The 27,282-nt window shown below is 49.1% G+C and overlaps 1 protein-coding gene across 1 annotated transcript in view; it reads right to left on the reverse strand.

The window, feature by feature from the left end:
- The window catches only part of LOC142244646 (cathelicidin-1-like), a 38,635-nt gene extending 14,660 nt beyond the window's left edge, over window positions 1-23,975 (reverse strand). The window contains exon 1 of the mRNA XM_075316908.1: window positions 23,763-23,975. Coding sequence (XP_075173023.1) covers window positions 23,763-23,939 — 177 coding nt within the window. The 5' untranslated portion in view covers window positions 23,940-23,975. The remainder of the gene's footprint in view (window positions 1-23,762) is intronic.
- Window positions 23,976-27,282: the final 3,307 nt, after the last annotated feature.

Consider the following 27,282-nt stretch of genomic DNA (forward strand, 5'->3'; position numbering starts at 1 on the left):
TTAACGATGGAACGTTGTTACCCCTCACCTCGGGCCGGGTGGTCACGGCCGAGGTGGTCCTCTGGGCCGGTTTGGAGGTTACGGCCGGGGGGTTAGGAATGATGGTTTGCCTCTCGGACGGATCTATCGGTGTTTCTGGTTATACGGGTATATATATGTATAAGGTTAAGTTTAACAATTGAGTGGCATGTTGGGCCACAAGTTTGGTATACATATATACGGTAAAATAAAACTGTGGCCATTCCTGCAATAAAGTCGTGGTTCTCGTCTTTATTTAGGTAGATATGGTACGGGGGGTGTGTTTTACAGGATAACCTGCTTATCCCTTATAGATGCGTCAAGAAGGGCAGTGAGCCCCATAGGGGTGAATGGACCCCATGACGATCGGGAGGGTGCAAGGTTAGGAAAGGGTTAATAGGTTTGCATGGGATGGGGGATGTGTGGGAGTACAGGATTGGTAGTAGGGAGCTGTAAGGGGATTGGGGGGGAGCAAGGAAGGGGTGGGGTGTTGGGAGAGGTATAAGAGAGGGGGGTGTGCTGTTTACCTCCCCTTTCGTCGATTGATCTTTGTGTCCCACCCGCCCGCCCTGATATATAATTATATGTATATGTTCAAAAAAAAAAAAGATAAAAAAAAAAAAAAATAAAAAGGTGAAAAGGTGATGGTTTTTCAAAAAAAAAAAAAAAAAGAACTTTAAAAAAAAAAAAAAAAAAAAAAGAGGAATAAAGGAGAATACAAGGTTGAGTTGCTAATTTATTGTTGTCACAGCGGGGTGATAGGTCCGTCTGAGAGGTTGGGAGTACCGACAGTCGGCTTGTTGGTACGAAGTCGCTCAAGAGGAGTGGCTTCGGAGTGGATGGGAACTTGTGGGCGGAGGTCCCGCAGGTTCTGGGTAGGGGTAATTAACGATGGAACGTTGTTACCCCTCACCTCGGGCCGGGTGGTCACGGCCGAGGTGGTCCTCTGGGCCGGTTTGGAGGTTACGGCCGGGGAGTTAGGAATGATGGTTTGCCTCTCGGACGGATCTATCGGTGTTTCTGGTTATACGGGTATATATATGTATAAGGTTAAGTTTAACAATTGAGTGGCATGTTGGGCCACAAGTTTGGTATACATATATACGGTAAAATAAAACTGTGGCCATTCCTGCAATAAAGTCGTGGTTCTCGTCTTCATTTAGGTAGATATGGTACGGGGGGGGGGGTGTTTTACAGGATAACCTGCTTATCCCTTATAGATGCGTCATGTCATCACCACCAAGACCACTATGAATGTCATCACCACAAAGACCACCATGAATGTCATCCGCACCAAGACTACACCGTGTGCAGAATTATTAGGCAGATGAGTATTGTGATCACATGACACTTGTTATACATGTCGTCCTACTCCAAGCTGTATAGGCTGAGAGCCAACTACCAATGAAGTAAATCAGGTGATGTGCATCTCTGTAATGAGGAGGGGTGCGGTGTAATGACATCAACACCCTATATAAGGGGTGCTTCATTATTAGGCAACTTCCTTTCCTTTGACAAAATGGGTCAGAAGAGAGATGTGACGGGCTCTGAAAAGTCCATATTGTGAGATGTCTTGCAGAGGGATGCAGCAGTCTTGAAATTGCCAAACTTTTGAAGCGTGATCACCGAACAATCAAGTGTTTCATGGGAAATAGCCAACAGGGTCGCAAGAAGCGTGCTGGGCAAAAAAGGCGCAAAATAACTGCCCATGAATTGAGGAAAATCAAGCGTGAATCTGCCAAGATGCCATTTGCCACCAGTTTGTCCATATTTCACAGCTGCAACGTTACTGGAGTATCAAAAAGCACAAGGTGTGCCATACTCAGGGACATGGCCAAGGTAAGGAAGGCTGAAAAACCACCACCTCTGACCAAGAAACATAAGATAAAACCTCAAGACTGGGCCAAGAAATATCTGAAGACTGATTTATCAAAGGTTTTATGGACTGATGAAATGAGAGTGACTCTTGATGGGCAGATGGATGGGCCCGAGGCTGGATCAGTAAAGGGCAGAGAGCTCCACTCCGACTCAGACGCCAGCAAGGTGGAGGTGGGCACTGGTATGGGCTGGGATCATCAAAGAGCAACTTGTAGGACCTTTTCGGGTTGAGGATGGAGGGAAGCCCAACTCCCAGACCTACTGCCAGTTTCTGGAAGACAACTTCTTCAAGCAGTGGTAAAGGAAGAAGTCAGTATCATTCAAGAAAAACATGATTTTTATGTAGGACAATGCTCCATCACATGCATCCAACTACTCCACAGCGTGGCTGGCCAGTAAAGGTCTAAAAGATGAAAAAATAACGACATGGCCCACTTGTTCACCTGATCTGAACCCCATAGAGAACCTGTGGTCTCTCATAAAATGTGAGATCTACAGGGAGGGTGAACAGTCCACCTCTGGGAGCAGTGTCTGGAGGCTGAGGTGGTTGGAGGCTGTGGTGACTGGAGGCTGTGGTGTCTGGAGGCTGTGGTGTCTGGAGGCTGTGGTGTCTGGAGGCTGTGGTGGCTGCTGCACGCAACGTGGATCGTAAACAGATCAAGCAATGACAGAACCTATGGATGGTCGGCTGCTGAGTGTCATCAGAAAGAAAGGGTGATATTGGGCACTCATTTTTTGGGTTTTGTTTTTGCATGTCAGAAATGTTTATTTCTAAATTTTGTGTAGTTATATTGGTTTACCTGGTGACAATAAACAAGTGAGATGGGAATAGATTTGGTTTTCATGAAGTTGCCTAATAATTCTGCACAGTAATAGTCACCTGCACAAACAGAAATCCTCCTAAGATAGCCAAATCTAAAGAACCCCTCCAACTGCCAAAAATATTAAGCTTTGATATTTATGAGTCTTTTGGGTTGATTGAGAACATAGTTGTTCATCAATAATAAAAAAAAATCCTCTAAAATACAACTTGCCTAATAATTCTGCACATAGTGTAGTATGAAATACCACCAAAACACCATAAACGTTATCACATCTCAAACCATTATGAACTACCCCTAAAACTACCTTGAATGCCATAACCACCAAGACCACCATGAACTCCATTACTACCAATACCATCATGAATGTCATCACCACCAAGACCATTATGAGCTACTACCAAATCCACCATAAACACCATAACCCCACAGATCACCATGAACTTCATCAGCACCAAGACTATCACAAATGACATCGCCATCAAGACCACTATGAACTTCCACCAATGCCCCCATGAATGCCATTACCACCAAGACCATTATGAATGTCATCATCACCATGAAGACCATCACCATTAAGACCACCATGGCTACATTTGATTCCATGAGGTCCCTAACCACTGTGAGAAGAGTAGGTGGTCATGATGGAGTACATAGTGGTCATAGTGGTGTTGGAGATCATGATGGTAAGAGAGTTGATGGTGACATCAGTGATATCTGAGAAAATGGAGTTAATGGCAGTGATGATGGTCATGGTGATGACTTTTGATGGTGGATCTGATGATTGTGTCAGTGACCGAGGTGTTAAGTGAGTTGATGTGATGATTGAGGTACTTCACTGTGATCTTTGACTCCATCATTTCCTCCAACCTATCACCACCAAGTCACCACCACTGCCGAGAACTTCACCAGCTACAATCCAAAGAATTTCCCAACATTTCTCAGCCGCCATGAGTTGCCTGTATGGTGGCTGTCACTCCAGAGTAGATGTCCCGGCACGTCAGAAGAGAGCTGCGGCTCTTTCTCCTGTTTGGGTAGCAGAGCAGATACATAGAGCGCCTCTTTGTGGAGGAATCCGTGCATTACACTGTCAGACCACTGATTCCTGTGTTGGTTCTGGACGGGGATTGGACGCTATGTGATCAGAGCCGGCTGTCAGGACATGCTGGGACTTGTGGTTTTGCTGGTCGGAGAGCGCAGATGTAGACAATCATCTATTGATTTTCATCTTTTCCGGACTCTTTATAAGATCAGTCCCGTGACCAAGAAGACAAAGACGAGCTCGGATTGTGAAACCTCTGAAGTCATCAGAATCATTATTTCGTAGATTCGTCCCTCATCGGACATGTTGCAATGATTCATTCCTGAGTTTTGCACCATGAATCACCCTCTCTGGTGTATTTACATCCAACGGCCACGGCTCTGCCTGATTAATAACGGTCTGTCATTGTCTCCTAGCTGGAAACAGTCAGCAAGCTTGTAGAGACAGAAAAGCTTAAAGGGAATCTGTCAGGTATAAAAGACGCTATTAATCTGCAGATATGGGGGCTAGTCTGCAGATTAATAGTGTTCTGACGCTGCCCAGTGGTGGCACCGAGAGCCCCACAGCCAGCACCGAAAGCCCCACTGTTGGCACTGAGAGCCCCACAGCCGGCACAGAGAGCCCCACAGCTGGCACAGAGAGCCCCACAGCTGGCACAGAGAGCCCCACAGCTGGCATCGAGAGTCCCACTGCTGTCACCAAGACGTCCATTACTGGCACCAAGAGCCTCACTGCTAGCACTGAGAGCCCTACAGCTGGCAAGGAGAGCCCAACAGCTGGCATTCAGAGCCCCACTGCCAGTACCGAGAGCTCCACAGCTGACACCGAGAGCCCCACAGCCGGCTATCAAGAGCACCATTGCTGGCACCAAAAGCCCCAAAGCCGCCACCGAGAGCCCCATTGCTGGCACCAAGAGCCCCATTGCTGGCACCAAGAGCCCCACTGTCAGCACCGAGAGCCCTACTGTTGGCATCAAGAGCCCCACAGCAGTCATTGAGAGCCCAACTGCCGGGTGGAAATGATCTTTATTTCTCCCAGTGTATTTGGCTCTCAATCATCAGGGCGTCACGGACTCATGTGTGACACGCCCGCCCCAGAGCCAGGGGCACTCAGATCCGGGCCGGACTAGACCGGGGATGTCAGCGGTGACGATGCTCGGCTCCGTGACCCTGCCGGTGTCTCAATAATAAAGGGAGGATGATGATGTGAGTTGTATTTTTGGATAAGATGAAGTTTGTGACGCCACCTGTGGTTTTGCGGCTATGTGGGCCGCGGCTGCTGGACGAGACTCCTGGGGATGGTGTTGCGGCAGCTGAGGTGTTTCTGCTCCCCACAGGTGGAGCTAGGCCCCAGGAAGGATGATGGAAGTGGATGGGGCGCAGGAAGAAGCAGACGACATTAGGCTTTTCAGTCAAGATGTTTTACTCAGAGTTTGTTCCAAAACTGCAGCTGACCGGTTTCCCCGTGGTGTGCCAGGATTCTCTGTTGTGGGCCTCCGCCGATCTCGAACAGGTCAAGGGTCAGTACCAGTGCACCCCTCAATGTGCCTTTCCTGGCCGTCTCTTTAGCGCTGACCTTCACTGGACTGTCCTGCGCCTCTGCCATTGAGCCCTAACTAAAGGGTGGCTGACCGTGGTCCTTTTGTAGCCTCCCTTGCAGGTGATGGGTGGCAGGTTGTGGCCTCGGGTGCCTACAGCAATCACCCGGGCTGTCGGATTGCTAAAAGAAATGTCTCTCTTCCTTTTGCCTGGGGACCGTCCCCGTTATTGCAGCCAGATTCCTCCACCCCGATGCTCTTGGTGGAACAAGCCCACGGAGGCCTCTCGCACATCCGTGGCACTCTGGAACCCCTTCTCTCGGTGTCACTTGAGTCTAGCCGGACCCCAAAGTCTTCACCATGAACCACAGCCTCTTCCTCCTTCTGACTGACTGGACTCCTATCAACAGTCACTTCTCTGACTGAAAAACTCCCTCTGACCAGACCTGGCTGGTCCTGACCGGTTCTCCTCCCTACCCCACTGACTCCTCCCACACTCCCCCCAGGCTCCACCCCTCCAGGACAGTGAATTGGACTTAAGGCCCCATAACCAGGTATAGTGGTCGCTGCTTCTCAGCATTAATGGAGGACCTGCCTTAAACCCTGACCCGGTGTGTGACCTGACAATTGGTGTGTGCAGGTTTTGTCTGTGAACCGGTAGATGACCTCCTACTTACTCAGGATGGGATACCACACCTCTGGCTGAGGTGCAGTACCTCTCTGGCGACAGAAGCCTCAGGGGCGCCACACACACACCACTCTGTGCATAGCGAGGGTGTTTGTACCGTGCCAGCGTTGTGCTTGGTGATGTACGTGGCACAGTTGCAGTTGGAATTCGGGGCATGACCTGGGGTAGGGTGCGCCCTGAGGTGGCTTATTATAGCCGTATGGATCGTGTCCCTGATGTGTTAATTTTGCATGTGGGAGGGAACGATTTGGGAGTAAGGTCGGCGAGGGAATTGAAAAGGGATATAAAGCTGGACCTGTTACATTTGTGGAGGGCGTTCCCGGGCATAGTTATCGTTTGGTCGGACATTATAGCTCGGACGCAGTGGCGTTTTGGGAGGTCGGTGGACCGTATTAATAGGGCTCGGAGCAAGCTGAACCGGGCTATTGGCAGGTTTGTGGCGAGAAATGGTGGGTTGGTGGTGCGGCATAGAGAATTGGAGGAGTCCACGGAGCAGTATCTAAGGAGAGATGGGGTTCACCTGACTGATGTGGGTCTGGATTTATGGATGTTGGGTTTGAGGGATGGCCTAGAGCAAGCACTGGGGGTGTGGGGGGCCCGGGCCAAGTAAGGGTGTCACTTGGCCGGCCTGTGGCGGGGTGATAGGTCCGTCTGAGAGGTTGGGAGTACCGACAGTCGGCTTGTTGGTACGAAGTCGCTCAAGGGGAGTGGCTTCGGAGTGGATGGGAACTTGTGGGCGGAGGTCCCGCAGGTTCTGGGTAGGGGTAATTAACGATGGAACGTTGTTACCCCTCACCTCGGGCCGGGTGGTCACGGCCGAGGTGGTCCTCTGGGCCGGTTTGGAGGTTACGGCCGGGGGGTTAGGAATGATGGTTTGCCTCTCGGACGGATCTATCGGTGTTTCTGGTTATACGGGTATATATATGTATAAGGTTAAGTTTAACAATTGAGTGGCATGTTGGGCCACAAGTTTGGTATACATATATACGGTAAAATAAAACTGTGGCCATTCCTGCAATAAAGTCGTGGTTCTCGTCTTTATTTAGGTAGATATGGTACGGGGGGTGTGTTTTACAGGATAACCTGCTTATCCCTTATAGATGCGTCAAGAAGGGCAGTGAGCCCCATAGGGGTGAATGGACCCCATGACGATCGGGAGGGTGCAAGGTTAGGAAAGGGTTAATAGGTTTGCATGGGATGGGGGATGTGTGGGAGTACAGGATTGGTAGTAGGGAGCTGTAAGGGGATTGGGGGGGAGCAAGGAAGGGGTGGGGTGTTGGGAGAGGTATAAGAGAGGGGGGTGTGCTGTTTACCTCCCCTTTCGTCGATTGATCTTTGTGTCCCACCCGCCCGCCCTGATATATAATTATATGTATATGTTCAAAAAAAAAAAAAGATAAAAAAAAAAAAAAAAAAAATAAAAAGGTGAAAAGGTGATGGTTTTTCAAAAAAAAAAAAAAAAAGAACTTTAAAAAAAAAAAAAAAAAAAAAAGAGGAATAAAGGAGAATACAAGGTTGAGTTGCTAATTTATTGTTGTCACAGCGGGGTGATAGGTCCGTCTGAGAGGTTGGGAGTACCGACAGTCGGCTTGTTGGTACGAAGTCGCTCAAGGGGAGTGGCTTCGGAGTGGATGGGAACTTGTGGGCGGAGGTCCCGCAGGTTCTGGGTAGGGGTAATTAACGATGGAACGTTGTTACCCCTCACCTCGGGCCGGGTGGTCACGGCCGAGGTGGTCCTCTGGGCCGGTTTGGAGGTTACGGCCGGGGAGTTAGGAATGATGGTTTGCCTCTCGGACGGATCTATCGGTGTTTCTGGTTATACGGGTATATATATGTATAAGGTTAAGTTTAACAATTGAGTGGCATGTTGGGCCACAAGTTTGGTATACATATATACGGTAAAATAAAACTGTGGCCATTCCTGCAATAAAGTCGTGGTTCTCGTCTTCATTTAGGTAGATATGGTACGGGGGGGGGGTGTTTTACAGGATAACCTGCTTATCCCTTATAGATGCGTCATGTCATCACCACCAAGACCACTATGAATGTCATCACCACAAAGACCACCATGAATGTCATCCGCACCAAGACTACACCGTGTGCAGAATTATTAGGCAGATGAGTATTGTGATCACATGACACTTGTTATACATGTCGTCCTACTCCAAGCTGTATAGGCTGAGAGCCAACTACCAATGAAGTAAATCAGGTGATGTGCATCTCTGTAATGAGGAGGGGTGCGGTGTAATGACATCAACACCCTATATAAGGGGTGCTTCATTATTAGGCAACTTCCTTTCCTTTGACAAAATGGGTCAGAAGAGAGATGTGACGGGCTCTGAAAAGTCCATATTGTGAGATGTCTTGCAGAGGGATGCAGCAGTCTTGAAATTGCCAAACTTTTGAAGCGTGATCACCGAACAATCAAGTGTTTCATGGGAAATAGCCAACAGGGTCGCAAGAAGCGTGCTGGGCAAAAAAGGCGCAAAATAACTGCCCATGAATTGAGGAAAATCAAGCGTGAATCTGCCAAGATGCCATTTGCCACCAGTTTGTCCATATTTCACAGCTGCAACGTTACTGGAGTATCAAAAAGCACAAGGTGTGCCATACTCAGGGACATGGCCAAGGTAAGGAAGGCTGAAAAACCACCACCTCTGACCAAGAAACATAAGATAAAACCTCAAGACTGGGCCAAGAAATATCTGAAGACTGATTTATCAAAGGTTTTATGGACTGATGAAATGAGAGTGACTCTTGATGGGCAGATGGATGGGCCCGAGGCTGGATCAGTAAAGGGCAGAGAGCTCCACTCCGACTCAGACGCCAGCAAGGTGGAGGTGGGCACTGGTATGGGCTGGGATCATCAAAGAGCAACTTGTAGGACCTTTTCGGGTTGAGGATGGAGGGAAGCCCAACTCCCAGACCTACTGCCAGTTTCTGGAAGACAACTTCTTCAAGCAGTGGTAAAGGAAGAAGTCAGTATCATTCAAGAAAAACATGATTTTTATGTAGGACAATGCTCCATCACATGCATCCAACTACTCCACAGCGTGGCTGGCCAGTAAAGGTCTAAAAGATGAAAAAATAACGACATGGCCCACTTGTTCACCTGATCTGAACCCCATAGAGAACCTGTGGTCTCTCATAAAATGTGAGATCTACAGGGAGGGTGAACAGTCCACCTCTGGGAGCAGTGTCTGGAGGCTGAGGTGGTTGGAGGCTGTGGTGACTGGAGGCTGTGGTGTCTGGAGGCTGTGGTGTCTGGAGGCTGTGGTGTCTGGAGGCTGTGGTGGCTGCTGCACGCAACGTGGATCGTAAACAGATCAAGCAATGACAGAACCTATGGATGGTCGGCTGCTGAGTGTCATCAGAAAGAAAGGGTGATATTGGGCACTCATTTTTTGGGTTTTGTTTTTGCATGTCAGAAATGTTTATTTCTAAATTTTGTGTAGTTATATTGGTTTACCTGGTGACAATAAACAAGTGAGATGGGAATAGATTTGGTTTTCATGAAGTTGCCTAATAATTCTGCACAGTAATAGTCACCTGCACAAACAGAAATCCTCCTAAGATAGCCAAATCTAAAGAACCCCTCCAACTGCCAAAAATATTAAGCTTTGATATTTATGAGTCTTTTGGGTTGATTGAGAACATAGTTGTTCATCAATAATAAAAAAAAATCCTCTAAAATACAACTTGCCTAATAATTCTGCACATAGTGTAGTATGAAATACCACCAAAACACCATAAACGTTATCACATCTCAAACCATTATGAACTACCCCTAAAACTACCTTGAATGCCATAACCACCAAGACCACCATGAACTCCATTACTACCAATACCATCATGAATGTCATCACCACCAAGACCATTATGAGCTACTACCAAATCCACCATAAACACCATAACCCCACAGATCACCATGAACTTCATCAGCACCAAGACTATCACAAATGACATCGCCATCAAGACCACTATGAACTTCCACCAATGCCCCCATGAATGCCATTACCACCAAGACCATTATGAATGTCATCATCACCATGAAGACCACCATGGCTACATTTGATTCCATGAGGTCCCTAACCACTGTGAGAAGAGTAGGTGGTCATGATGGAGTACATAGTGGTCATAGTGGTGTTGGAGATCATGATGGTAAGAGAGTTGATGGTGACATCAGTGATATCTGAGAAAATGGAGTTAATGGCAGTGATGATGGTCATGGTGATGACTTTTGATGGTGGATCTGATGATTGTGTCAGTGACCGAGGTGTTAAGTGAGTTGATGTGATGATTGAGGTACTTCACTGTGATCTTTGACTCCATCATTTCCTCCAACCTATCACCACCAAGTCACCACCACTGCCGAGAACTTCACCAGCTACAATCCAAAGAATTTCCCAACATTTCTCAGCCGCCATGAGTTGCCTGTATGGTGGCTGTCACTCCAGAGTAGATGTCCCGGCACGTTAGAAGAGAGCTGCGGCTCTTTCTCCTGTTTGGGTAGCAGAGCAGATACATAGAGCGCCTCTTTGTGGAGGAATCCGTGCATTACACTGTCAGACCACTGATTCCTGTGTTGGTTCTGGACGGGGATTGGACGCTATGTGATCAGAGCCGGCTGTCAGGACATGCTGGGACTTGTGGTTTTGCTGGTCGGAGAGCGCAGATGTAGACAATCATCTATTGATTTTCATCTTTTCCGGACTCTTTATAAGATCAGTCCCGTGACCAAGAAGACAAAGACGAGCTCGGATTGTGAAACCTCTGAAGTCATCAGAATCATTATTTCGTAGATTCGTCCCTCATCGGACATGTTGCAATGATTCATTCCTGAGTTTTGCACCATGAATCACCCTCTCTGGTGTATTTACATCCAACGGCCACGGCTCTGCCTGATTAATAACGGTCTGTCATTGTCTCCTAGCTGGAAACAGTCAGCAAGCTTGTAGAGACAGAAAAGCTTAAAGGGAATCTGTCAGGTATAAAAGACGCTATTAATCTGCAGATATGGGGGCTAGTCTGCAGATTAATAGTGTTCTGACGCTGCCCAGTGGTGGCACCGAGAGCCCCACAGCCAGCACCGAAAGCCCCACTGTTGGCACTGAGAGCCCCACAGCCGGCACAGAGAGCCCCACAGCTGGCACAGAGAGCCCCACAGCTGGCACAGAGAGCCCCACAGCTGGCATCGAGAGTCCCACTGCTGTCACCAAGACGTCCATTACTGGCACCAAGAGCCTCACTGCTAGCACTGAGAGCCCTACAGCTGGCAAGGAGAGCCCAACAGCTGGCATTCAGAGCCCCACTGCCAGTACCGAGAGCTCCACAGCTGACACCGAGAGCCCCACAGCCGGCTATCAAGAGCACCATTGCTGGCACCAAAAGCCCCAAAGCCGCCACCGAGAGCCCCATTGCTGGCACCAAGAGCCCCATTGCTGGCACCAAGAGCCCCACTGTCAGCACCGAGAGCCCTACTGTTGGCATCAAGAGCCCCACAGCAGTCATTGAGAGCCCAACTGCCGGGTGGAAATGATCTTTATTTCTCCCAGTGTATTTGGCTCTCAATCATCAGGGCGTCACGGACTCATGTGTGACACGCCCGCCCCAGAGCCAGGGGCACTCAGATCCGGGCCGGACTAGACCGGGGATGTCAGCGGTGACGATGCTCGGCTCCGTGACCCTGCCGGTGTCTCAATAATAAAGGGAGGATGATGATGTGAGTTGTATTTTTGGATAAGATGAAGTTTGTGACGCCACCTGTGGTTTTGCGGCTATGTGGGCCGCGGCTGCTGGACGAGACTCCTGGGGATGGTGTTGCGGCAGCTGAGGTGTTTCTGCTCCCCACAGGTGGAGCTAGGCCCCAGGAAGGATGATGGAAGTGGATGGGGCGCAGGAAGAAGCAGACGACATTAGGCTTTTCAGTCAAGATGTTTTACTCAGAGTTTGTTCCAAAACTGCAGCTGACCGGTTTCCCCGTGGTGTGCCAGGATTCTCTGTTGTGGGCCTCCGCCGATCTCGAACAGGTCAAGGGTCAGTACCAGTGCACCCCTCAATGTGCCTTTCCTGGCCGTCTCTTTAGCGCTGACCTTCACTGGACTGTCCTGCGCCTCTGCCATTGAGCCCTAACTAAAGGGTGGCTGACCGTGGTCCTTTTGTAGCCTCCCTTGCAGGTGATGGGTGGCAGGTTGTGGCCTCGGGTGCCTACAGCAATCACCCGGGCTGTCGGATTGCTAAAAGAAATGTCTCTCTTCCTTTTGCCTGGGGACCGTCCCCGTTATTGCAGCCAGATTCCTCCACCCCGATGCTCTTGGTGGAACAAGCCCACGGAGGCCTCTCGCACATCCGTGGCACTCTGGAACCCCTTCTCTCGGTGTCACTTGAGTCTAGCCGGACCCCAAAGTCTTCACCATGAACCACAGCCTCTTCCTCCTTCTGACTGACTGGACTCCTATCAACAGTCACTTCTCTGACTGAAAAACTCCCTCTGACCAGACCTGGCTGGTCCTGACCGGTTCTCCTCCCTACCCCACTGACTCCTCCCACACTCCCCCCAGGCTCCACCCCTCCAGGACAGTGAATTGGACTTAAGGCCCCATAACCAGGTATAGTGGTCGCTGCTTCTCAGCATTAATGGAGGACCTGCCTTAAACCCTGACCCGGTGTGTGACCTGACAATTGGTGTGTGCAGGTTTTGTCTGTGAACCGGTAGATGACCTCCTACTTACTCAGGATGGGATACCACACCTCTGGCTGAGGTGCAGTACCTCTCTGGCGACAGAAGCCTCAGGGGCGCCACACACACACCACTCTGTGCATAGCGAGGGTGTTTGTACCGTGCCAGCGTTGTGCTTGGTGATGTACGTGGCACAGTTGCTTTGCAGCGCTGGGGTCTTGAGTTCACCTCCCACTACTAAGGAAACATCTGCAAGGAGTTGTATCTTCTCCCTATCTGTCCTCCACACTCCCAAGACAATCTGATAGGGATTTTAGATTATGAGCCCCAATGGGGAAAGTGATGATGTCTTTAAGGCCCCATTCACACATCTGTGAAAATCACGCATGTGTTTCACGGACGTGTCAAAGGTGCGTTTTCCCATCCGTGAGCCGTGTTTATGGCACTACGCATGTTCTCCGTGTGTTATCCGTGATAACACACGGAGAATGAGAACTTTCTCCTCACCTGTCCCTGGCGTCGCTGTCCGTGGTGTTGATCTTCGGTCTCCAGTCCAGCCGACTCCCCGCTGCTGCTGCCGCTTCCGCCGCAGTGAAGTGAATATTAAATGAGCATAATGAGCGGCGGTCGGCAGCAAGTGACAGCAGCGGCAGAGGCAGCAGGGCTGGAGAAGGTGAGTAAAGATTTTTTTTTTTCTCTTAAACGTGAGTTTTCTCCGGTGCGTGTCATACGGGACCGCATCCACACTACATCCGTGTGGTACGGGTGCGGGCCGTGTGAAAAATGTCGGAGAAAAATGGACATGCATCCGTGTGGAGCACACGGACATACGTATGCTCCACACGGAGGCACGGGTCAATGGCTGCATACGTGCGTGCGCATAAACCCATTGATTTTAAAGGGTTTACGTGTGCCCGTGTCTCTGGTACATGCGGGCACGGACCTAGCACGTACCGAATGGGGGGATGTTGCTTGATGGTTACTTGGGAGTGCAGGGACCCGGGTACTCACTGCGGTAGTCGTGGTGTTGGATGAGGATTATACAGTAGACACACACAATGCAGGTAAATCAAAGTCTCTGTATACCGCCACTGTGAGGAGCCCGTCCAGGTGTCCGCTCCCACCGGTGTCACTTAGTGATCCGGACCCTGCCTCTGTGCACAATTTAGTTGTCTGTTGTGGCCCCTTGGCGTGAAGCTGTTAGGCCCCCCCTCACTATGTATAGAGTAGCTGTGCTCTTGAGGGCTGGCACTTGGGATTTCAGTGGGTTGCTTTGTTTGGTAAACCCTATCCCCCGCGGTTTGCTGACGCCTTCAATCTCTGAGCTCTTAGGGAAGTTCGTGAAGGTACTCTCCCTCCCCGGTTAATTATCAGGACGTTGAATCGGTTCCTGACCTAGGGTCCTGTGCCCCGCCGTGCTCAGTACGGGTCAGTTCTTTTGGGTTTCTGGTGCCGACAGTCCTCCAAGACTATGTCCGTCAAACCCTTTTCCAACGACACTGCTACCGAACCCCGACTCCTCTGGTCCCGGACCACCGTCTGCGACCCAACCTTGGTCTAGCTCCCCGGGAGCTACCACTCCAGCTCCTCACTCTTTCAGGGCTCTCACTGTTCTGCTGTCCTTCCCTCCCACCAGTCTGCCTGACCCCTAGGTGGGTGGCCCTTTTCCAGCTAGACCAACCCACTGGTGTGTCTGGCAGGTCATGATGTGAGGTGTGGTTGGGATTTGTGGTGCTGATGAGAGTGACACCGTTTGTTGGGAACCTGGAACCGTGGGGGCTAGGCCCTGCGCCCCAGGGAAAGGATGCAGTTCCCTGTGGCACCCTGATATACTCAGGGGCGCTACACATTTATATTAAGGGGTCATCCTAAAAATGACTTGCCAATTGCTGAGGATCTGACCCCGGGGCACCCAGTGCTCCGGAATAAGCGGAGACGCACCTGCTTCACCTCCACTCCATGGGGCGCCGGAGAAGCCGGGTACAGCGCTCTACTTTCTGTGGCATTGCCCGAGACTTTCTGTAGTTTTAATACTTCATTAAAAGTTATGTTACTAAATTATCTGAGAAGGAAAAAAGTATCACAGGTGACGGGAACTGAAGTATCCAAATCTGGTGTCGTGGGCGAGCCGGACGTCCGTGCCACTCCACACAAACACGATTGTTCGTTATCGGAAGATTTATGTCTTCCTGTCATTTTATGTTTTTCTGGAAATCTTCTCCTGTCAATATCTGAAGAAACTGACGGAACGAACCAAAGACGCTGATCTGCCTAAGTCAAGAGAAAACACAAAATCCGGCTCTGGGACTTCCTATTGGCGGCAGCTCAAATCTGATGGAGACGTTCTGTACCAGCCAACTCCATCCCATAATATCCGTCCTCACCGCTCCTTACAATGTCTCCGTCTCCAAAGATTCTTGGTGTGGTCTTACTGTAGTGACTGCGGCTCTCCTGCATCGTCTACTGGAGAATGAGGCCATCAGACGCCAAGTAAAGTGCCCTCTTATAAACCCTCCTTACTATGCCCAATAAAAAATACTGTTCAGTAGAGTTCCCACCTATAGACAGTACTGTCAATAGAGTGCGCACTGATAAACAGTATTGCCAGTAGAGTGCCCACCTATAGACAGTACTATCAATAGAGTGCGCACTGAAAAACCGTATTGCCCGTAGAGTGCCCACTTATAAACAGTACTATTAATAGAGTGTGCACTGGAAAACAGTATTTCCAGTAGAGTGCCCACTTATAAACAGTACTATCAACAGAGTGCACTGTAAACCAGTATTGCCAGTAGAGTGCCCACTTATAAAAACAGTACTGTTCTTACAGTAGCCATTGAAAATGAATGTGTTCAGTAGAGTGCCCACTTATAAACAATACTATCAATACAGTTCCCACTGAAAAACAGTTCTTTCAGCAGAGTGCTCACTGGTAAATAGTACAGACAGTAAAGTACTCCCTGATAAACAATATTGTCCTTAGGTTTCCCACTTAAAAGCTGTTGTTCAGTAGAGTACCCATTGATAAACCGTACTGTCAATAGAGTGGCTACTGAAAAGCAGTAGAGTGCCCACTGATTAACAATACTGTTCTTAGAATTCCCACTGGAAATCAGTATTGTCAGTAGCGTACCAACTGATAGACAACACTGTCAGTAGAGTGCCCAATGGGAAACAGTGTTGTCAATATAATGCCAACTGATAAACAGTGGTATAATTAGAGTGATCACTGGAGTGCATACTAATAAAATGCACTGACAATAAATAGTACTATTTTTCAGTGGGCACTCTATCAGTAAATGTATCCTCTGATAAATACTAATGTCCTTAAAGTGCCCACTGAAAACAATTGTTCAGTAGAGTGCCCACTTATAAACATGTAGCTAGAAGAGTGCATCCTGATAAACAGTACCATCAGTAGACTACAAACAATATGGTCTATAGTTTTGCAACTGAAAAACAGTCTGGACAGTAGAGTGGCAATATAGGGTTAAACTATATTGTCAATAGAGTGGCAACTGAAAATCAGTAGATTGCTCTCCAATTAACAATACTGTTCAAATAATTCCCACTGATAAACAGTACCCGTAAGTGAGTTCCCACTAAATACCAGTACTATCAGTGAAGTACCCCATGGGAAACAGTATCGTCTGTAGAGTGCCAACTGAAAAACAGTATTGTTAGTAGAGTGCATACCAATAAACTGTACTGTCAATAAATAGAGTGCCCACTGATAATCAGTAAATGTACCTTCTGATAATACTATCCTAAAAGCTGCTCACTGAAAAAAACTGATACATAGTGTGACGACATGGACTCTCATGGGTTAAAGTTTCTTAACATTCAGCCAGACAGGATGATAGATTGTTTATAAACGAGGGATAAGTCCCTCATTGTTTTTACAAGACTCTTGTGGACTCATGTAATTGTGTTGGCGACTGAAAGCCAGACGTACTGTTTCTCCAGACTGTTCCAGTAATCATTGTATTGTAGTTTTGTATTGCTAATGTAATTTCCTTAGTAGCCATTGTCTAGTCGGTGACTTCCAGACTACATGTATACCCTCAGTCTTTCTGTAGACATCATTTGGATGAACATTGTCCATGCAGCTTGAGATTCATCCAATGGGAGAGACGATCTTGTCCAACCAATCGATGAGGACGCAGTGTTTCCAAGTGGAAGGCTGTGGCTATAAAAGGGATTTCTTTAAGCCACCAGGTTGGTTGTTGATGGATGCTGATGGATCCAGTCTAAGCTCTAAGGAGCTGACTAGAGGATCAGGATATCTTATGGCTTCAATCTAGGGACTCCGGTTCCGGTTGGAGACCATATCCACAGCCTAGGGATTTCGACTCTGGCTGCCAGGATTGTAACATCATACCAGGACTACCTAAGGAGGACACTCAGGTTGGGACAGTTCAGTCACCTGTTACAGACTTTGCAGACCTCACACAGCTTCCTAAATCTGGCATTATTCCTTTCTCGGTGGGTGCCCGCTAAGAGCGGGGTGCTGCTGGATTGGAGTAAATAGCCCTGGAACCTCTGAGGCACGGACATTCTAAATCCCTGGTGAGCAGCGGAAGGGTGAGACTCTGTTGCCTGTTACATTCTGTGGTTTTGCTGGTTATGTGTTATGTGCCGTTAATTGTTTGGGGATCCAATAAAGTCTAATTATTGTGGTTCCCTCACCCTGTGTTGTCTGAGTAGTGTTACGCCCACGGTTAAGGAGGCCGGCGTTCAGTTGGGATGAGCCCTGAGCCACGCTGTCTTTCTAAAGGCGGCAGGTTTTAGTGGACGAGAGCACCCACTGAGCCCCGTGTCTCCACAATTGGTGGCAGCGGTGGGATACTACTCAGCCTGGTTTACCCAGGGGAGCTGCAGCAGACTGGTGTTCGTGGACATCGTCCATGGCTCAACAACCAGGGAGGCACATAAGCATACCCAGCAGGCCATAGGGGAGGCATTCAGGTTTCGGACGCTGCCATGTCCAACCCCACCAGCTCAGCCATGGGAAAGGACCAGAGTGGCGTTACGACCGCAGCAGTAAATGGATGCTACATGATCTGTGTCAGAGGCGAAGGATTATCTACTGGAACGCTGAGACTCGGTCGGACTTGATCCAGAAATTAGTCCATTGGGATGCCCAGAATGATGCAGAGGATGATGAGGATCCCGCCGATATTGACCCAGAGGATTTAAACTACGTGCCACATCATGGATCTAGTGACAATCGGGAATCAACCTTGTCCGAAATGGCCCAAGCCACAGCGTTGTTGGATGCATTGGGGCCTAGGTCCTCAAGAGAAGAGAGGGCTTGGGTTCTGGAATATGTTTATGGGATTCCAGCTGCAGTACTGCTAGCACCAGCCGGTCGAGAAGGATGGTCCCGCAACCCAGCAGAAGCTGCACCAAAACAAAGGACTACAAACAGGGACGGTGACTCGCCCAATCTATGGCGCTGTTATACATGTGGGCGCCATGGACATATAGATAAAGATTGTCTCCAAAACCGAGGCCGCATGCTTGGAGCCCATCTGCCAGCTCACCTCGTCTGGAGCCAGGGACTATGAGATACTGGTTCCTCCATTACCCTGGTAAGCCCAGCTATTGTTTCCCCAGAAGACCCTTTACCAGATTCCCAATTATCCATCTTCTTGGCTGAGGGCCAGCGCTCAGACGTCCCTCTGGCATTTGTGCAGTTGGACCTAAGGACCGACCAGGGAGAGGTCGAGGTGGAGCTTGTGGATAGCCTCCCCACACCTGGTATTTTGGGGACCAACCAGGAAGTGATCGATGTGGGGATTGTGAACAGCCTCCCCATACCGGTCATTGTGGAGACTGACCAGAGCAAGGCTGATGTGGAGCTTATGGACACCGTCCCCACACTAGTTACTTTGGGGTCTGACCAGGAAGAGGTCCATATGGAGTTTATGGACAGCCTCCCCACACCTGTTGTTTCGGGGACTAGCCAGGAGGAAGTTGAAGTGGGGTTCATAGATGGCCCCACCAAGCCTGTTGTTTCGGATACCACTCAGAGGGAAGTGAAAGTGGGGCTTGTGGATTACCTGCTCACACCAGTCATTTTGGAGAATGACCTAGGACAAGGACTATCCAGCCAGTTTGTTACCACCATCACCCGCAGCCAAGCCAAACACCATCCTTGTGCAGATGTTTCTACCAACCCATCCGAGGGGAACCCTCCTCCTCAATCTTCAGCCTCCTTCTCAGCTGCAACGAATGTGAGTAAGCCTAACCACACTGTGGCTATTGACTGGGGAAAGATTGATAGTAAGAAATGTACGGAAGCCCAACTCATGGACCCCACCTTAGTGCTTGTCCGCAATATGGCTGCTCAACTTGGGGGAGGTAATCAGGGGGAGGTGTATAGATGCGAGCCTTCGTTGCTGACCTCACCATTAAAAAGGACAATGCCGTCAAGAGGAGAAGGATGATCGGAAGCCTATCATGTCTGGCTAATATTAAGAAGGGGGAGGGAGGAATGTGACGACATGGACTCTCATGGGTTAAAAAGTTTCTTAACATTCAGCCAGACAGGATGATAGATTGTTTATAGACGGGGGATAAGTCCCTCATTGTTTTTACAAGACTCTTGTGGACTCATGTAATTGTGTTGGCGACTGAAAGCCAGACGTATTGTTTATCCACACTGTTCCAGTAATCATCGTATTGTAGTTGTGTATTGCTAATGTAATTACCTTAGTAGCCATTGTCTAGTCGGTGACTTCCAGACTACATGTATACCCTCAGTCTTTCTGTAGACATCATTTGGATGAACATTGTCCATGCAGCTTGAGATTCATCCAATGGGAGAGGCGATCTTGTCCAACCAATCGATGAGGACGCAGTGTATCCAAGTGGAAGGCTGTGGCTATAAAAGGAATTTCTTTAAGCCACCAGGTGGTTGTTGATGGATGCTAATGGATCCAGTCTAAGCTCTAAGGAGCTGACTAGAGGATCAGGATATCTTATGGCTTCAATCTAGAGACTCCAGTTCCGGTTGAAGATCATATCCACAGCCTAGGGATTTCGACTCCGGCTGCCAGGATTGTAACATCATACCAGGACTACATAAGGAGGACACTCAGGTTGGGACAGTTCAGTCACCTGTTACAGACTTTGCAGACCTCAGCCAGCTTCCTAAATCTGGCGTTATTCCAGTCACGGTGGGTGCCCGCCGAAAGCGGGGTGCTGCTGGATTGGAGTAAATAGCCCTGGAACCTGTGAGGCACGGACATTCTAAATCCCTGGTGAGCCAGCGGAAGGGGGGAGACTCTGTTGCCGGTTACATTCTGTGGTTTTGCTGGTTATGTGTTATGTGCCGTTAATTGTTTATTGGATCCCCAAAGTCTAATTATTGTGGTTCCCTCACCCTGTGTTGTCTGAGTAGTGTTACACCCACGGTTAAGGAGGCCGGCGTTCAGTTGGGATGAGCCCTGAGCCACGCTGTCTTTCTAAAGGCGGCGGGTTTCAGTGGACGAGAGCACCCACTGAGCCCCGTGTCTACACACATAGTACTGTCATTATAGGTAATACTGATAAACAGTACTGACAGCAGAGTGCTCACTGAAACAGTACTGACAGCAGAGTGCTCACTGAAACAGTACTGACAGCAGAGTGCTCACTGATAAACAGTATTGACAGCAGAGTGCTCACTGAAACAGTATTGACAGCAGAGTGCTCACTGAAACAGTACTGACAGCAGAGTGCTCACTGAAACAGTACTGACAGCAGAGTGCTCACTGAAACAGTACTGACAGCAGAGTGCTCACTGAAACAGTACTGACAGCAGAGTGCTCACTGAAACAGTACTGACAGCAGAGTGCTCACTGAAACAGTATTGACAGCAGAGTGCTCACTGAAACAGTACTGACAGCAGAGTGCTCACTAAAACAGTACTGACAGCAGAGTGCTCACTGAAACAGTACTGAGAGCAGAGTGCTCACTGAAACAGTACTGAGAGCAGAGTGCTCACTGAAACAGTACTGACAGCAGAGTGCTCACTGATAAACAGTACTGACAGCAGAGTGCACACTGATAAACAGTACTGACAGCAGAGTGCACACTGATAAACAGTACTGACAGCAGAGTGCTCACTGATAAACAGTACTGACAGCAGAGTGCTCACTGAAACAGTACAGACAGCAGAGTGCTCACTGAAACAGTACAGACAGCAGAGTGCTCACTGAAACAGTACAGACAGCAGAGTGCTCACTGAAACAGTACAGACAGCAGAGTGCTCACTGAAACAGTACTGACAGCAGAGTGCTCACTGAAACAGTACTGACAGCAGAGTGCTCACTGAAACAGTACTCACAGTAGAGTGCTCACTGAAACAGTACCACCAACAGAGTGCTCACTGATAACCAGTACTGACAGCAGAGTGCTCACTGATAAACAGTACTGACAGCAGAGTGCCCACTGATAAATAGTACTAACAGCAGAGTGCCCACTGATAAACAGTACTGACAGCAGAGTGCTCACTGATAAACAGTACTGACAGCAGAGTGATCACTGATAAACAGCACTGACAGCAGAGGGCCCACTGATAAACAGTACTGACAGCAGAGGGCCCACTGATAAACAGTACTGACAGCAGAGGGCCCACTGATAAACAGTACTGACAGCAGAGTGACCACTGATAAACAGTACTGACAGCAGAGTGACCACTGATAAACAGCACTGACAGCAGAGTGCCCACTGATAAACAGTACTGACAGCAGAGTGCCCACTGATAAACAGTACTGACAGCAGAGTGCCCACTGATAAACAGTACTGACAGCAGAGTGCCTACTGATAAACAGTACTGACAGCAGAGTGCCCACTGATAAACAGTACTGACAGCAGAGTGCCCACTGATAAACAGTACTGACAGCAGAGTGCCCACTGATAAACAGTACTGACAGCAGAGTGCCCACTGATAAACAGTACTGACAGCAGAGTGCCCACTGATAAACAGTACTGACAGCAGAGTGACCACTGATAAACAGTACTGACAGCAGAGTGCCCACTGATAAACAGTACTGACAGCAGAGTGCTCACTGATAAACAGTACTGACAGCAGAGTGCCCACTGATAAACAGTACTGACAGCAGAGTGCCCACTGATAAACAGTACTGACAGCAGAGTGCCCACTGATAAACAGTACTGACAGCAGAGTGACCACTGATAAACAGTACTGACAGCAGAGTGCTCACTGATAAACAGTACTGACAGCAGAGTGCTCACTGATAACCAGTACTGACAGCAGAGTGCCCACTGATAACCAGTACTGACAGCAGAGTGCTCACTGATAAACAGCACTGACAGCAGAGTGCCCACTGATAAACAGTACTGTCCTAAGAATGCCCATCTCCTCTTAATTTTGCATTCTCCTTCCTGTGGTTACCCCCGTGCACAGCCCCAATATTGTCAGTTAGTTCTGAGCGGTCACAGATATGTTCCTTGCCGCGCTCCTCTGCACCCCAATACTTCGCTTCAGCAGTGCCTCTGCTACTTATGCCTCATACGGATTTCTGTATCATTTTGTGACGTGCGGGCGGTCTATTTATTTACAGCAGCGGTGTATATATCCCCGGCTGCCTCTGTATCTTTGTGGCATCAGCTTTTTTAGGGAGGGGGTGACGACCATTATAAAGCTCCAGGAGTGTGGAGCATTTTGTAGGGATATAGTCACATGTTGCGGTTTTGTTGCAGTTTTCCCAATTCATATGAAAGGATGAACTAAAATAGGAGGAAGAAACTGCAGCGTGTGCATGAGAAGGAAGAAATGTCAGTGACTGTGCTGTGCTGGAAGCTGCTGCGCTCTACACACCACATTCATCACATAAAATATACAGCAAAAATGCTGCAACATCCCCACATGTGAACAAAGCCCTATATATCCAGAGGAAACGCACATCACTGATAACCATCCTATAAAAGTGCTCACCTCTGGGGGCACTGACTTCAGAGGGACACTAACCTCAGGATGGCACTCACCTTAAGTGGGCACTAACCTTATGAGGGCACTCAACTCTAGGGAGAACTCACCTCAGTGGGACACTCACCTCAGCAAGAAACTCACCTCAGCAAGAAACTCACCTCAGCAAGAAACTCACCTCTGGGGGTCACTGATCACTGGGTGCACTCAGCTCAGGAGGCACTGACCTCAGGGGGCACTCACCTCAAGGGGGAACTTAAGTTTGTAAGAGCACCCTCCTCTGGGGGGGGAACTCAGCTAAGTGGGCACTCATCCTAGGGGGACAGTCACCTCAGGGGGCACTGACCTCAGGAGGGCACTCACCTTAGGGGGGGACACTCATCTCAAGGGTGCACTCACGTCTGTGGGAGCATTCACCTCAGGAGCGCACTCACCTCTGGGGAGCATTCACCTCTGGGAGGCACTCAACTAAGGGGGGACACCCACCTCAGGGGGGACATTCATCTCTGGGGGGGCACTTACCTCAAGGGAGCACTTACCTCAGGAGGTCACTCACCTCAATGGGAGCACTCACTTTAAGAGAGCACTCACATAAGATGGCATTGACCTCAGGGGAAACACAACTCAAGGGGGCACTCATGTTAGTGGGAGTATTCACTTCAGAGGTCACTCACCTCTAAGGGGAAAGCACTCACCTCAAGATCCCACTCGCCCCAGTGGGGGGAAATCACTTCTAGGGGAACTAAGCTCCACGGAGGCACCGACCTAAGGGGGCACTCACTTCAGTGGAAGCACTCACCTCTGAAGGTTACTCGCCTCTGGGGAGCACTCCCATCTGAGGTGCACTCACCTTAGGGTTGCACTCACCTCAGAGGAGAAATTCACCTTAGGGGGCACTCACCTCAGGAGGGCACTCACCTCTGGGGGGCATTCACTTCAGGAGGTCACTCACCTCTGGGGGCAATCACTTCAGTACTTCAGGGGCACTGACCTCAGGAGCAATCACCCAAAAGGGGCACTCACCTCAGTGAGAGCACTCACCTCAGAGGGCACTGACCTTGGGAGTACTCACCTAAAAAGGTCATTCACCTCAGTGAGTGCACTCACCTCTTAAGACGTACTCACATTAAGGGGTACTGACCTCAATGGTGGCACTCACCTCAGGGGGGGCTCTCAGGAGTTTATAGGCCACATCTTCCCTGGACTCAGCGTTGTAGAGGGCACTGGCCTGTGCGATGTACGCCGCTCGCTGAGAGTCGCCCGGTGGCATCGCGCGTCCTGCGGTTTGTGATGTGGCTGCCACTAATAGCACAGCGGAGAGGAGCCAGGCGGCCATGTTCCCAGCAGAGACACCGGCTGTCGCACGTGTGGCAGAGCTCTGTGTGCCAGGAGTGAGCTCTGCAGATGCCCAGCACATAGGAGCTTCCTCCGGGCCACGTGCACCATTAATATTAATATGCTGGAGGTGAGGAGACGTTTCCTTGTCTTCATCCTCCGCTTATAATACACCGAGGATGAGACACCTGAGGAGGAGGGAAGGTGCCATCAAGTCACCACCGCTGTGTAACACACATCTGTACCACACACATCTGTACCACACACATCTGTACCACACACACACATATGTACCACACACACACACACATCTGTACCACACACATCTGTACCACACACACACACATCTGTACCACACACATCTGTACCACACACATCTGTACCACACACACACATATGTACCACACACACACACACATCTGTACCACACACATCTGTACCACACACACACACATCTGTACCACACACACACACATCTGTACCACACACACACATCTGTACCACACACACACACATCTGTACCACACACACACATCTGTACCACACACACACATCTGTACCACACACACACACACACATCTGTACCACACACACACACACACACATCTGTACCACACACACACACACACACATCTGTACCACACACACACATCTGTACCACACACACACACACACACATCTGTACCACACACACACACACACATCTGTACCACACACACACACACACACATCTGTACCACACACACACATCTGTACCACACACACATCTGTACCACACACACACACCTGTACCACACACACACACCTGTACCACACACACACACACATCTGTACCACACACACACACATCTGTACCACACACACATCTGTACCACACACACACACCTGTACCACACACACACATCTGTACCACACACACACACACATCTGTACCACACACACACACCTGTACCACACACACACCTGTACCAAACACACACACACACACCTGTACCACACACACACACACCTGTACCACACACACCTGTACACACACACACCTGTACACACACATCTGTACCACACACACACACATCTGTACCACACACACACACATCTGTACCACACACACACACACACACATCTGTACCACACACATCTGTACCACACACACACACACATCTGTACCACACACACATCTATACCACACACACACACACACATCTGTACCACACACACATCTATACCACACACACACACACATCTGTACCACACACACACACACACACACACACACACATCTGTACCACACACACACACATCTGTACCACACACACATCTGTACCACACACACACACACACATCTGTACCACACACACACACATCTGTACCACACACACACACACATCTGTACCACACACACACATCTGTACCACACACACACATCTGTACCACACACACACATCTGTACCACACACACACACATCTGTACCACACACACACATCTGTACCACACACACACACATCTGTACCACACACACACACATCTGTACCACACACACACACATCTGTACCACACACACACATCTGTACCACACACACATCTGTACCACACACATCTGTACCACACACACATCTGTACCACCTGCTTTACACTGCAGCACTGCTCCAATAACAGCTATGATTGGTCAGATCAGTGACTCCAGATCAGCTGCATTGTATATTGGAGTCAGAGGTAGACGGTAATGAAGGTCGGGGTCACACGAGCGTATAAAAATCAGCGCAATTATCATCCAGAAAGGGGGAACAAGTGAAATCCGCATGGTATTCAGTGTGTAAAGCGCATGCTATGCGAGACTGAATATTCTCTCACAGGCTATCCACATGCAACGTATATGAGCTGCCATATAGCCTTTTATATACAGTATAAGCCCTCACATAGCTTCCTATATACAGTATAGCCTTCTATATACAATATGAGCTCTCACATAGCACCCTATATACAGTATAGCCTCCTATATAAAGTATAAGCCCTCACACAGCCTTCTATATACAATATGAGCTCTCACATAGCACCCTATATACAGTATGAGCCCCCACAGCCCCCTATATACAGTATGAGCTCTCACATAGCACCCTATATACAGTATGAGCTCCCATATAGCCTCCTATATAAAGTATGGTCCCCCACATAGCCTCCTATATACAGTATGAGCCCCCACAGCCCCCTATATACAGAATAAGACTCCACATAGCCTCCTATATACAGCATGATCCCTGACAGCCCCCTAAATACAGTATGAGCCCCCATATAGCCCCCTATATACAGTATAAGCCCCCACATAGCCACTATATACATTATAACTCATAGCCTCCTAGATATAGTATGAGCCCCTGCATAGCCTCCTATATACAGCATGAGACCCCCACACATAGCCCCTATATACAGTATGAGCTCTCACATAGCCTTCTATATACAATATGAGACCCCACATAACCACATATATACACATCAGCCTCCACACAGCCTCCTATATACAGTATGAGCCTCCATACAGCCCCTATATAGAGTATTAGCCTCCACATAGCCCCTATATATAGGATGAACCCCACATATCACTCTTTCTACAGTATATACAGCCTTCTATATACATTATGAGCCCCCACATAGTCCATCTATATACAGTATGAGCACCAACATAGTGCCCTATATACAGTATGAACCCCCCCGTAGCCTCCTACATACAGTATGATCCCTCCTATATACAGTGTGAGCCCCCCGTAGCCTCCTATATACATGAGAAAAAAAACAAAAAAAATACACCCCATCCCCCCTCGCTCCCGTTCCCCCGGCGCTCTTCTTCTTCTCCGGCGTGCACTGACGCTCCGCACAGCACTCGTGATAATGTGACGTCATCACATCTGCTGTGCCTCCGGCTGATTGGTGGAAGTCGGAGCCAGCGGTATCGTCCTCCACCAGTGTGTGCACCGCTGTCTGTATCCTGAGGATGTGGGGCGGCAGCAGACGGGTGGCTGCGGAGGCCATGGTACGGCACGTGGGCCACTGTTTTCAGCCCTTTGGCTGTGTCGGTCTATGGGCCATACTGGAACAGCCAAAGAGCTGGATGTGGCCCGCCAGCCACACTTTGCCCAGCCCTGAAATACACCATTAACATAAGGGTCTGTTATAGTTAACCCTATAAAAACCCACTGCACAAAGCCCCATGTCCATATTGTTGGGATATCCCCTACGATATTATCCTAAGCTGCTGACATTCGGGCATGTCTGATGGCCTAACGCTGCACCAACAGGTATGACACCGGCAGCAGGTCTGGAAGACTATGTTATGCCGGTGCCATGCAAA

This window comes from Anomaloglossus baeobatrachus, chromosome 6 (genome assembly GCF_048569485.1).
Source record: "Anomaloglossus baeobatrachus isolate aAnoBae1 chromosome 6, aAnoBae1.hap1, whole genome shotgun sequence".
NCBI classification, from domain to species: domain Eukaryota; kingdom Metazoa; phylum Chordata; class Amphibia; order Anura; family Aromobatidae; genus Anomaloglossus; species Anomaloglossus baeobatrachus.